Source organism: Drosophila innubila (assembly GCF_004354385.1).
Source record: "Drosophila innubila isolate TH190305 chromosome 3L unlocalized genomic scaffold, UK_Dinn_1.0 0_D_3L, whole genome shotgun sequence".
Lineage (NCBI taxonomy): Eukaryota > Metazoa > Arthropoda > Insecta > Diptera > Drosophilidae > Drosophila > Drosophila innubila.
The window spans coordinates 2,541,479-2,555,958 of record NW_022995376.1 but is presented as its reverse complement, the minus strand read 5'-3'; the positions used below and the strand labels follow the sequence as shown (position 1 = coordinate 2,555,958).

General features: G+C 33.8%; 1 protein-coding gene across 2 annotated transcripts in view; it reads left to right on the top strand.

Moving 5' to 3' along the window:
• The first annotated feature begins 2,144 nt into the window (after positions 1-2,144).
• Positions 2,145-14,480, top strand: part of LOC117788814 (regulating synaptic membrane exocytosis protein 2) — a 61,178-nt gene continuing 48,842 nt past the window's right edge. For both annotated transcript variants that reach the window (XM_034627684.1, XM_034627685.1), the window contains exons 1-3: positions 2,145-2,642; positions 6,898-7,024; positions 10,228-10,568. In XM_034627684.1, coding sequence (XP_034483575.1) covers positions 2,607-2,642; positions 6,898-7,024; positions 10,228-10,568 — 504 coding nt within the window. In that variant the 5' untranslated portion in view covers positions 2,145-2,606. The remainder of the gene's footprint in view (positions 2,643-6,897; positions 7,025-10,227; positions 10,569-14,480) is intronic.

The window sequence follows — 14,480 nt, the reverse complement described above, 5'->3', positions numbered from 1 at the left end:
GTATCCTTGCCTCCTTTTACGCCTTCTGCTTCTGCTACAGCCCTGCCGATGACTGGGCTGTTGGGGGCGTGGCAAGCTCAAACAGTTGTAACAGTTTGCTTTACATTTTGAGGGCAAACGCCCCCGAAAATTGTCAGTCTGTCGTCATTGCAGTGAAATCTTCACTTGTCTTCCCCTTTCTTCCCTGTCTGGCCTTGTCTGGGACTGCAACTCGTCCTGTTCCTGTTGCTGGCATGTTGACAGTTTCAAACGCCAACTAATTTGGCTCAAATTTTTCCCTTTCTTTGTGTCCCTCTTTTTTTTAAATGGCATTTGAAAAAGTTGAGCAAACTCAACTCATTTAGCAAGTCAAAAATTTCATTTAGCGTAAACACTCAGCATGTCATGAACCCAACAAATTCTCCATCTTTTATTTAACTTTTAAACTGCGCTTCGATGTCTTTTTATGAACTTTGTGTTGCCGAAAATGACAACACAGAGACAGAGAGAGAGATAGAAAAGGAGAGAGAAGCTCAAAAAGATTGAAATAACTTAACAATGAATGCATTCAAATGAAATTTCTTTGGCAATTTCTTTTAACATAAGTTTCGAACTTTCGCAGCAGTAACAGTATTTAATCTATCCATGTGTGTGTGCGTGTGTGTGTGTGTGTGATTTGGAATTGCAAATGTTGCAGGATCGTAGTATTGGCATTATAGTTGCCTGCAAATCGAGCGATTCAATTGCTATGTGGGTCATTTGATTTAATAATACTGCTGCCAAGTCAAAGCCAGCTAAGAGCTCTGAGCAGTTAACAGAAAACGAAGAGGATGTGAGAGAGGGAGAGAGTGGAGAAAGGCAATGAGATTTTCTGAGAATTCGACATAAGCTGTACAAAGCACTGGGAGATGTGAATGGCTCTTTGCAGCTTATGAGCATGCCAAGGATTTGTCCAAGCCAAGTTTAGTAACAGTAACTGATGACAATGCCTGACAGTGGCAGCAACAAAAAAAAATATAAAAGGATACTTTGGCTTAAAGCAGCTTCAAAGTGTAGCAGGTGCAAAATAAGTACCCTCCCTCCTACCTTACACCCGCATATTTAAAGAAATACTGTTCTCAATACAAGAATACGTGTATTTGTTTAATTACTTCATTCACAATTTAAGTCAAAAACATTTAAAAATAATTTAGCTATTTTAAAAATCAAAAATATTATTTAATAGACTTATTTTTATTTCAATTTATATTAAAAGGGCAGATAAATAATTAATTAATGAAAAAATGCAAGACTTACACATTTTTGTATCTCGAGAATACATATTTTTAATTTAATTAAACGCTTTCTAAAAACAAGAATATTTGCCATTAGTTTTTTATTTATACATTAAAAAACTATAAAATTTATAAATAAAGCAAATGAAAAAATTCACGGACACAAAAAATACGGAATATAAAATAAATAAAAGCAATATGTTTTTTTTATTTTTAAAAATTGTTATGCTCATTTTTAGCTGATCAATGAAGAAAATAGAATAATTGAATAGAAAAATAGAAAAAATTATAGTTTTAAGACAAAATTTAAATTTTTTTTACCATCTTTTATCAGTGTAATTTTTTTTCTCTTTAATTCTCGGAAAATAAGTTTCTTAAGAATTTGTTATATATTCGTTGGTTTATTTTTACACGCAAGTTGTAGCGTTAAGTGTGTTAACCTAGTTGTAAGTTATAAGTGTGCCATTATAACGGTCAGTTTATTCACAATTCACAATAGCCTCCAAGTCACTTTGCATGCAACGCGACATTCACATTATTTCCGCCTTATAAACTTTTGCCGCTTGACTTTTCAGCGCCGTGTTAAGAACTGTAAATGAAATAGAGAGAGAGAGAGAGTGTATGTGTGTGTGTGTGTGCGTGTGTGTGTGTTTGTTAGCCAACCCAAACACTGTTGATGCTTATCGCTGTGTGAATTATGGGCCTGAGTTTAAGTACGGTGTAAGCCTAGAGGGGATTAGTTAAAAAAAAAAGAAGAAATTTCCAGTCTGCATGCAATTTTCCAGCCTAGAGCGAGTGACTAATTATAATTTTCAATTCCTTTTGCTTCTGCTTCTTTCTAGCCAATGTTAATTAAAAGTGAAAGTGCAAAGCTTTCTGCCAAAACAGCTTTTACACTCGTAAATCAATCAATTCGAAAGCAAACAAAAAACAACAACAAAGCGAACAACAACATGTAGGAAAAACATGTTGCATGCGCTATAAGGACCTCTTCAAATAAACAATACTGAGTACAATGTCAATGCCTATTTACACGGCGTATGAAAAATGGCCATTTGTTTTCAATCAAATTGAAGCGAACGCGCGCAGAATGGACAACAACAACAATAAAAGCAACAACAAAGCAACCAACAGTGAAAGCAACACAACAACAAAGCGCATGGAAATGACTTAAAGCCGCTTAAAAGCAACGCCAAAAAATACAAATAAAAGAAAGAAATTCAAAAAAAGAAATTTAAATAAAAACAAAAGCCGCATTGACATAAAATACAAGAGGCAGTCGCACAACACGGCGTATGCGTGATTAATTGCACTTTAAATACAAACGAAATACGACACAATCTACAGTCCAAAATGTTGCCCACAAATGTGATGACGTTCATGAAGAAGGTAAGTGGCTTATCGACTGAGGGGAAACTTACCAATAAATCTCTGTGAGAATTCCCCATTCTACACGCATTTGTATTTGTCATTGACAGCTGTTCGTACTGCGAAGTCTGGAGTCTTGTAATTTATGGATAATTTCTTTTATATCCATTTTCATTAATTCATTCATTTATTCTCCCATTTTCTGCTGAATTTCTTTTTTAATTAATTATTCTGCTTTCGCACTGAAAATTTAATGAGCATTTTTTGCAAATGAAATGCAACAAAAACAAATGAATTTACGAGTAGCTTTAAGCTGCATGTGACCTGCCCTTTTGTTGGCAGGGTATATCGGTGATATTAGCAGCCAAACCTTTTTCTAGCAGGGATCAGAGCAAAGACTAATAAGTTTGCAACAAAAAACAGCAGGGGTATTCCTCTAACCCAAGTTCAAACAAAACTTTTTAATTAAAAAGTCCGTTAAATGCTTTGTACGCTTCACTGAATTTCACTCTTTTCTGATGCTGACCTTTCGCGTTTTTCATGCTAAAAAAAAGCAAAAATATATATTTGAGAAATACATAAATACTTGTAAAGGGACAGCAATCAAAGCGGTTCAATTGTCCTGCAAACACCTGCCTGAAGGCCGAATAAAATTAGACATAAGCTTAGCTAAAAATACAGAGAGACACAAAGAAGATGGGCCAAGAAAAACCAGTCATAAAGGGAAAGTGTGAATTCCGCTGAAATTCTTATTTAGCCCACACAAAAAATACTTGACAAAGTTTATAAAAAAAAAAAACGAAATTAAAGTAAAAGTAAAGGAAAAAGTATCAGAAAATAAGTTAAGCAAATGCCAAGCGACTGCTCAAGTTGTGTTTGAAGAGTTCTTTCATTCTTTCTTAGCAAAACTTTGATTAGGCCAAATGAAGCACAAAATCAAAGCACAAAATTACCCACAAAAACCCAACTCAAGACAATAATGATGTGCTGATGACAGTTCTGTGACTCTCTGCGACTCTCACAAAAAGACTTCTTTGAACCAAGAAAAAAAAAAAATACAAAAAATTAACGTAACAAGAAACAAGAAAACAACAATCTAAAGGATTGTGCAAAGTTTTTCTATTTGTTTTGCCATTTAAATGTCTAACAGCATTTTTGTTGTTATGTTTTCTTTATATTTTCCACACACACTTTTTACTTGGTTTGTTGGCAATTTGTGCAGAGCAAAAAGAAAACAGCTGACTTCAAAGGCAATCAGTGGAGCATGCATGTGTGGCAGACAGACAGACAGACAGAAGGTGAGAGGAGGAGGGAGAGAAGAAGAAATACACACAGAGACTGCGAATTATGTGCCTTAATTTTCTTAATAGTTTCCCTCGACTTTATCAGCACACACAATATGAACTCGTAAGACTCAAAGACTGGAAATGCTGCAGTTGAGAGGCTAGTTTATGTGAAACTATTAAAATCAGTTCTAAGATACCCTAGCATGTATTTTTACACTCAAAAAACAGGACTGTAAATATTATAAAGATTTCTACATAACCAATTTGTAGTCTTTCCTATACTTTAAAGTTTTTTATAAGCATATTATACCCTTTTTATTGGCAAATTCCAATGGTTACAGGGTATGAAAAGTACTCTCTGTGGCTCACAGTTGTTTGTGGTTGCACAGCAACCACACGGAGAGAACAGTGCATTTAAAAACCACATGATGTCTAGTTGCTGGTATTTATTTTACCTGCCCATAAAAGTATGCTACACTTTTTGCCACAGCTCAGCTTTAAACACTTTAAGGCCAAGTTGCTTACTTTAAATCTCTATACGACAGCGAGTGTATTTAATATTCGTTGCCATATTTGGCAGCTGTTTCCCTTTGCCGTTTTTCTCGTTTCTTTTATTGATTTCCATATGCATTTTCAGCTGCAATTCAGTCATAACGCTAAAAGCTGCTGATGTTGATGTTGTTCACGTTGTTCACCTCTTTCCCCACCTCCTCTGCCACGCCCCGCTGCCTCTGATTACATATTGAATTGCATTTTATGTAGCATACTTTACGGCCGTTAAGGGCGCACATATGGCATGTGTGGATGCGGATTATTGTGCTCTTTTGGCCACAGCGCACAGCACTTAAATTCACGTAGAACAAGCCGTAATTTTTCGGCACTAAACACGTAACTATTTTTGGTAGTCGGGCTGAAAACGAGAGCCAAACAAAATCATAATAAATGACAGAATTAACACGGCAATAATTGCATGTGCGAGGCAACACGAAACAGGCCCAAGACTCTGACACGGACGAGAGCAAGAAATGGAAGAATAATGGCGCCAGTCGAGCGAGTACATAAATTAAAGGACCTACTAAAGGCGTAGACACAGACACAAAAGATAAACGAGCATAGGCGAGTGTACACTCAACAAAATACTAGCCTTAGTTCTATCTAAAAAAATAAATATTTCCAATTAAAAAAAAAATAAGAAAACTGACTCAAATTTTTGAATTTTACTGTACAAACTAAGAAAGCACTTTTCTTAAATTAGTGGCATATTATAAATATTTTTCTTTAAGTGCAAAAAAAATAAATAAAATTATTAAAGAAATATAGAGAATAAAGACTATTTATTTTTTAATTAAAAAGTTAATTCTACTTTTAAATTTTGATAGACTTCTCATCAGCCCAAGAATGAAATCGCAATAAATTTTAGAAAAAAATCTGATTTGTGTAAGCTAGACAAAAATTAAATTCGTTTAGTACAAAATATTTTTAAGAAAAAATTCTATTAGCATTAAAAAATTGTTTCCAAATAAAATTTTAATTTGTTGAAGACTTTTCTTAAAGTAAAGCATTAATTTTATAGTTGATTTAATCTTTTAACTTCTCCTTTATATTTTTAAGATTAATTTTAACAATATTAGAAAATTTTCGTAAATTATAATTTAAATATATATATATTTATTTATATATTTATATTATAACAATTTTAGAAATTAAAGTAAATCATAAATTTTATAGTTGATTAAACCGTTAAACTTTTCCTATATATTGCTAAGATTAATTTTAACAATATTAGAAAATTTTCGTAAATTATAATTTAAATTTTATGTCGACTTTGCTAAATATAGAGAATAAATTTTCCAAGTGTAGAATTCACTTAGATCTCTTGATGAAAATGGTGGCAAGTTGTAGGTAGACTGGCAACAAATAGTTGTACATAAATCCGCAGCATGGATATTACCTTGAGACCGACTTCAAATGACATCATCAAAAATGTAGCGTAAGCTGCGGCACAAAGCGGCCATAATCTGACACTAGGTGGCGCTTAGTTGAGGTCTACTCACTCTCTTTGCTCTCCTCTTCTCTCTTGCCCTTTCATTTGCCTAGCAAAAGGTAGGCAAAGCGTACAACAAAACGTTGTAGCCAAAAGCACTTAGCGTAATTTGCGCTATCTTTGAGAGTGAAAGTGATAGAGAGAGAGAGAGAGAGAGAGAGTGTGTGTGTGTGTGTGTGTGTGTGTGTGTGTGTGTGTGTAGCGGCTGTTTGTTCCGGTTTCGTCGTCGCCATCGCTTTGGCAAATAGAAAATTTCCACTTCATAAAATGCTGACAACGCAGAGCACTTATGTTTCCAGAGGCTCGAATGGTTCTCTCTCTCTCTCTCTCTCTCTCTCTCACTCTCTCACTCTCTCTCTCTCCCTATATCTCTCTGCTCTGTGCTTGTGCATTAAAAAGAATGACGGCAATTTTTTTGTTAGAGTCTAAACTTAAACTTGGCACTCTTTTGGTAGTTGCAACAAAAAATGCTTGCCACATTTTACGATTTGCCTGGCAATTTCTTGCGCCAAAGGCACAGCCGGACCAGCTACAACAACAACAGCAACAAATGTAAACTGTAATAAAAAAGAATGCGTTATTTACACCTGTCTGATTTTTACTTTCACTTTTCTTGTACTTCAACAATGACGAGACTCTCAAAATGCGCTCAATAAAAATGTGAAAAAAGTAAAAAGGCAAAACTCAAATAAAATTAACAAATCGCATAAGATTGGTCTAAAAAAAAAGCTGAGGCAGCAGTTAAGCTCGTAAAGCTACACTGTCATTCAATTAAAAAAAAAAAAAGTTATTGCAGTTTGAAATAAAATTGCAATAACTATAAATATTTTGTAGCTGCCGCACAAAAATGAAAATTTCCACTTTCAGTTCAATATTCTGTTAATATTTATGCGCTTAAATTTATCTTACTTTTCTTGCTGCTTCTTCTTTTTCTTTCGCTGTGCAGATGGTGGCCACCGATGAGCAGACAAACGAGCGGCAACAACATGCAACAGATTCGGCCTCCAATACGGGCGCCTTAAACAAAATGAAGGCAACGCTCTCCTCCTCGCTTTTGACCGTCACAGACAAAGGTAAGTGGGAATGTGCCGAGAAATGCTCGCAAATGGGGCGTGGTTTTTTTTTTTTAAGGGTGCGGGGTTTTTCTTTCTCTGCTTTTTTCTAAGTGCATGCGAATTTATGGCATGAATTTTTATACAAGTGCTCATAAAGCTGCTGCTAAACTTTGCGCAAACTTTTTCCTGCTGCCAGCTGACGTTGCGCTGCAAAATATTACGTATACGCAACGGTAGCGCCAAGACAAACAAAAGAGCAAAGCTAAGTAAGCGCTCAAAGTGCACGCAACTTATAACAATGCACGGATGTGCTAAGCCAACATTACCCCCACCCCTTTCGCAATCCCCTCTCCCTCTACAACCCCCTCCCCTTACCCTTCTTTCCAGCTTACAGCACTTTAAGCTTGTACAAAGCATCAAACGGTGCGTATACGCAATATTTTTTTCTGCTTTATGCTTCAAGCTGAGCAAATTGAATTATGCAAGGATGTAAGGCAGTGAGAGAGGGAAAAAGGGGTGCGAGGTCAGTGTCAGAGCTGGCCAATGCATTACCAAGCCATTGTCATTGGCATTGGCATTATCATTGTCATTGTTATGGTGTCATAAATGTGAGCGAGAGTTGTAGATTTTTACTAGTGTCCACAGCACAAATCCAATGTCAATAAACGACGCACAGCAGCAACAGACCACACACACACACACACACACACACCCAAACACACACACACATTATATGTGAGTGTGTTGACTTTTGTATTGTATTTTTATTGCATTTTAGTTGGCCGTCAGAGCTCTGTTGGGACTCTTTCTCTTTCTGCCTCTTTCTGCCTCTTTCCTGCTCTGATTTTATTGCGACCATAGCAAATTTATTACAAATAAATGAAATGATATTTTATGATGTTGATTTAAAGCAACTCTATAACAAATAACAATCCACAGTTGGCCACAAAACCCGTCAAGTGCCGTCTCAACTTGTTGTTTGTGCTCACATAATTTTGTGACAGTATTTTTAGTCACTTTTACCCGCACTTTTAAATAAATATTGAGTTACGCTTAAACCTTGCCAAATAAAATTGAATTGGTCTACATTTCAGCCACATTCAACAAGCAAAATTTAATTTCTAAATTAAATGACATAAAAATAAACTGAATTTCTGAATGCAGTTTATAAAAATATATTCAACAACATTGCGACTTTATTTTTTGACACTTTTACTCGAGCTGTCAAACATTTATAGAGTTTAACTTGAACACTACCAATTTGCAACATTTTAGACACATGCAACAAAGCAGAAACAACTAAAATTCTAAATTAAATGGCTTAAAATTTAAAGCTGCATTTTAACTCAATTTTTTGAATGCAATTTAAAATTTATAAAAATATGCAACATGCATAAAGTGCAGTCAAAAGTTGACAACAGCCAAATATATATGTGTGTGTGTGTGTGTGCATGTATGTGGCACATTCACCTTGCCAAGGGCGCACAAAGAAAGTAGAAAAACTGCACGTGCCACTGTGCAACTGTGCGTATGCGCAACGCGTCGAACAAAGAACGCTTTGTGCTTGCTTCTCGACTGTAACTAATGCAAAAGGACCTTTTTCGTACTAACGGACTTAAGCTTAAGCATATAAAGAGCAAAAATGGCAGCTAAAATAAAACACAAATTTAATTAATAATACATAACAATATACAATATACAATAACAAACAAAAACTTAAGGCAACTTAGTTACATATGAAATATGCCAAAAGCAGCTGCTTTTTCCTTGTGCCTTTCATATTTCTGCGTTAATTGCCTCATTTGATTAAGGCAGTATGCCACGCCCATTTGTCGTTTTGATGGCAGGCTTGTCAGCAATTTCCGTTTTGACTATCGCTAATCGGGCACATTTATTTTATTTATTGCATTTGTCGCCCGCCCAACTTTACGTTAGCAATTTGCGTATGAATTAATTATGAAATCAGGTCACTGTTTTGCAACAAGCAACAAGTTAATTAGTAAATCAAAGTGAGAGAAAATGGAAGTTTGAGACAGAGAGATAGACAGTAAAAGAGAGAGAGAAAGAGAGAGAGAGAGAGAGAGAGAGAGAGAAGGAGAACAATAAAAAAAGGAAAACTCTAAAGCAGTGCTGCTAAACTTTTAAGGTGTAAAATAGCTACAAGGATAAAAACATGATGAAAAAATAATTTCATGCTCCTCAGCCTTGCCATTTGGGTTTCACAAATATCAGTCAGTCGTACAGGTCAATCAGTTTAATATATAATATATAATTGCACATAAAATTTAATTTAATTAATTTGAATTTAAATTTTATTAAAATAAATAAATAAATGACAGAAGCGTAAAGATCTTTAAAAATTATACATAAGTAATCTGTCAATCTGCAAAATAAATCAATTAACTATTAAAAATAATAAAATGTATAGCTTAAATCATTTCATGAAAATTTTATTACCAACAATTTATTAATAAACCAATTAAATTTATTAAAATTTGCTAACTTTTGTTATTAAATACTAGTTAAAATCTAGCTATAAAGTAGCTACAATGGTAATATATATATTTAAAAATAAAATTTAATTAAAAAAAATAATAAGGTGAATCAATGATTGAAGCGTATAGATCTTTAAAAATGATACATTAGTAATCTGTCAATTTGCAAAATAAATCAATTAATTATTTAAAATAATCAAATTTATAGCTAAAAACATTTCTTGAAAATTATTAATTATATTACTAACAATTAATATAAAAACCAATTAAATTTATTAAAATTTGCTAACTTGTGTTATTAAATACTAGTTAAAATCTAGCTATAAAGTAGCGTTAATGGCAATATATATATTTAAAAATAAAATTAAATTAAAAAAAATAATAAGGGGAATAAATGACAGAAGCGTATAGATCTTTAAATATTATACATAAGTAATCTGTCAATCTGCAAAATAAATCAATTGATTATTTAAAATAATCAAATTTATAGCTAAAAGCTTTTAATTATCAACAATTAATAAATAAACCAATTTAATTTATTAAAATTTGCTAACTTTTGTTATTAAATACTAGCTAAAATCTAGCTATAAAGTAGCTAAAAAAGCAACACGGCTCTCAAGGGTAGCTTAAATGCGTTTGCGGTTGTTTTTCTGGTCAAAGACAAAACTCAGCTGACAGAATTCATTCATGTTGCATCTCTTGTGCTTCTTCTTGTACCGATTGCAGTTAATAAAATGTCGCCACGTCCCTCGTTGGTGCCCACAGACGCCGACACAAGCGGCAGCTACGGTTCGCCCAGCTATCAACAACAGCAACAACAGCAACAGCAGCAACAACAGCAGCAGCAGCAGGAGTCCAGCAGCAACAACAACAATAACAACACCACGACTGGCGGAGGTGGGGCAGGAGCTGCGGCCAAACAGGAGCCGGGACGGAGAGCGGGCGCTTGCCGCGTGTGCCTCAAGTCCTTCAAGCCGGACGATTACCACAAGACGTGCTTCGAGTGCCAGCAGCGAGTGTGCGAGGATTGCGCCAGCTACAGCAAGTTGGATGAGCACGAGGATGCGGTAAGTTTAGCCTCCTTACTCTCCACACCTTACCCTCACTTATCTCTTGTTGCAACATGTTGCAACATGCAGTGACAAATGCTTCCATGCCACTGGGCAAATGTCCATTTGTAGGTCGTGCCAGAAATAAACACATTATCCTGCGGCGTGTTTAATTAATAACAAAATAGAGCAGCTAAAAAACAAAACAATAGCAAAACAAAAATAATTTCTGCTTTTATACCCTGTACTTAAACAAAAATAAGAGCTTAATAACTTTGTTAAACGTGAATATTTATTGCACTTAAAAATCACAAACCTATATTTGGTAAAGTTAAATCGCATAAAAAAGGATTGTATATAGTGAAAAATAATAACTAAATATTTTAGACAGATTAAAATACTAGCCAATATTTTTTTTTTTTGTATAAGAAATTCGATTTAATCAGGCCTTTTCCGGATTTCATTTCGGCAAGATTTGTCGGAAGTGAAAATCTTTAGTCTGTTTTTAGACAAATTTAGAAGTATTTTGCGTATTGAATTCACCTTGAGTTGGCGAATTTAGGTCCAATAAAGGAATAAAATATAATTTAGAAATGTTCAGCCCAAATGCAACTGAAAAATTACATTATTTTAAATCCGATAAAATCGGAAGTGAAACCCGGAACAGGCCTGAATTTTTTTTCTATTGAGGAAAAACAAAGTCAAGTATACTTTGATTAAAAATTTAATTTAAAAAAAAAAGTGGAGTTGAAATGTAAGCAAATTTCAAAACTGTAAAAATCTAGTAAAAAAAAAATAAACTCATTATACCCATTTTTTCCATATTTAAAGCGCATAGAGTATTCATAAAATTTTAGTAACATGCTAAAGTCAGGTTTATTTCAAAATTATGAGTTTAAAGTTGTGGGCTCGAATTCTGCTACAAGTCAACTTTTTTTTTAATAATATACGAAATATTTTTATTTTCTTCATATAATATTTATTTATTCAAATTTGCATTATTTTTAATACAATTTTTTTAATATGTAAAAGGGTTTTTTATGGTTGAGTTTGCGTTCTTGAATGTTTTTTTTTTAACAATTTCATCATTATTATTTCACTTAGTTTTTATTTTTATTTAAATCAAAGAATATGTACAGGGTCTCTCACAGTCTATTAAGCTCGACTCTTATCTGTTCTGCCGCTGGCCTGCAACTATGACAATGATTGCGTGGGCGCGTTGCCACCTGGTAGGTGGGCGTGGCAGTGGCAAACATTAACCGCTGTCTGCACACAAATTAGATTACATTTAGATGCCAGTTAACCCAACAAAGCCAAGTGGCCTTAACAAGATAAAAGCCAGATTAACGAGATTAAATGACAGCCACAACAACAATAATAACAACAACAAAAAGGAGGTCAATAGGGGGTGGAGGGGGTCTAAACACTGCGGTGGTTGTAGGTTGCAATTGCAACACCCATAGCCAATATATGAGTACTGCTTTAAGCCACACATAATGACCATTGACATGAGGCAGCAATAACAAGCATAAATAAATTGTAGCAGTAACCATGCAACAATGTACAACAACACAAACACCAACAACAACACCAACAACAACACGTTGTCTTCAAGTTGCTGTCATTTTGGTGGAAAACGACTTGGCAACGCCTTGCGCATTAAATTTAACGTTTGTCCGTCAGTCTGGCCACTTTGGTTAATTGAAATTGATGTTTGTGGGCGGATCATATACACACACCCATCACACACACCCATAGTTACACAGACACACACACATGTGCTGACCACAGCTGCGTAATTATGGCCAACATTTGGATGTGCATGTTGCTGGCAGTTATTGGCCAGACCACAACCTGGCCCAAACCGCTGTCAACAGAAGCCATGAGCAGCCGACGCTTTGAGGTTTTTAGGGCCAGGCCAAAAACGAGATAATTGAATGCACTAACCATTGCATACTTAAGTCTGCCCAAAATTTGCAACAATAAATTGTTATTTAAATTATTAAAATTATATAATCGTTGTCTTAAATATGTTTTCTCTTTAAGTAAATCTTTTCCATTTATTTAAAGGCAATATTTAAACGCAATTTCATATAAGACACAATTATTTACGGTGGTAAAGCGAATGCATATATTTAAAAATATGTGCAAGTTGAGAAAATTATTAATTTATATTTTATTTTTTATGTTGGCAAGTAGACAGTGAAACAGTAATTAAAATATTTATTTAAGGGTCTTAAATTTCAGTAGAAGATTTATAAACATTTTCTAACATTTTTCTACTAACATTTTTCTACAATCTTTACTTTATTTATTTTAATACTTTCGTTGACCAACTTATTTTGATAATTTTGTCTTAAATGCATATTAATTTATGGAAATATATAATATATATTTTATTTATTTACCAAATATGCATTAAATTTTTTTTATGTATTCGCTATTAGTATATTTTTTTATGATTTAGACAATTTAAAAAAATATATTTATGTATGTATTTTATTTATATTTATAAATGTTGCACCTTAAGTGAAATAAAAAATTTCTTTATATCTTATGAGTTTCCAAAGATCACGAATTAGTTACCCTTTAAAATTATATATTTTTCTTGTAGACACTGTTGGCCCAAAAATATTTAAAAACTGTTCTATACCCAAATAAGATGTTAATCAAACTTCTTTACAACTGTGTTTAAATATTTTGATAAAATTCTTTTGCCACTATCGGTAATACGGATGTTATGCATCGGTTATTTTGTGTCTTTATCTAAAAATCAAATGTCAAAAGTTCTGCTTTAAGTTGAAATTCGTTTACTATTCAATATACTCAATCTTCAGGGCTTCCTGCCTGTCTAACGCTCTGTTGCTCTGTTGCTCTGTCGCTCTTTCGCATTCATCAAAATCGATTTCCTGGTTATGCATTTGAAATCAGCTTAAATCGTCTCGAAAAGGCTTTCAATTGGAAATTCTTTGGCTGCATTTAACATAGCTTGCAACCTGGCAAAGTCAGACTCAGAGTCAGAATAAAAACCACAACTTTAGAGCTTTAAAACAATTGTTGCAGTTGCAGTTGCAGCTTCCCAGTAACTGTAATTATAGCACACGCAACTGGGGAAAAAACAAAAGCAATAAACCGAAACCAGAGAGCAACAGCAATGGCCATGATTATAGACACACTCGCTGCTAAACTAACGCCAACTGGCGGCAACTTAATTAAAATGGCGCAACTTCCGGTGCAGCATCCACGCACACACACACACACACACACACACACACACACGCAAAAAATACAGATGACGCTGCGGGTGAAATGACTCTGCGAACAGGTGAAATTGTAGCGGGCATTGTTTAAGCTTGGCTGTGGTTGTGGGCGGTACCACGCCCACCTTTGATGCGAATGTGAGTGGGACTCGCTTTCCTTCTACCTTTTCTACGTTTCCCTTGGTCCTTTTTCACGTGCGCAGAGCCATAGAATTTTTTTACAGCTGTTGGCTACAACACTGAGAGAAAAAGAGGTTATATAAAATAATTACAGTGTTACTAGGGCTGCATATTAATAGAAATAATGTTGAAATTAAATATAAAACAGTTTGATTTAAGGTTAAATAAATAAATAAAGTCTATTATAAGTTAAAACACATTTATTAAAAAATATATATATAATGTAGTCTATTTAAATAATTAGTAAAAATGTTCAAGTCTAATATTTTTAATAAATAAATTAGAATTCTTAATCTCGGCTTTAGCTGCTGATATTTTAAGTCAGTCTTTACTTTAGGCTTAAAAATAATTTTAATAGTATTTAATTTTGAATTCAAAAGATTTGATTTTAATATGAAACTTATTTACAATTGGGTACATATTATTTAAAAATATATTTTCGATAGTTAATATATTTATTTAATATTTAATTTAATTTAAAACATATTTA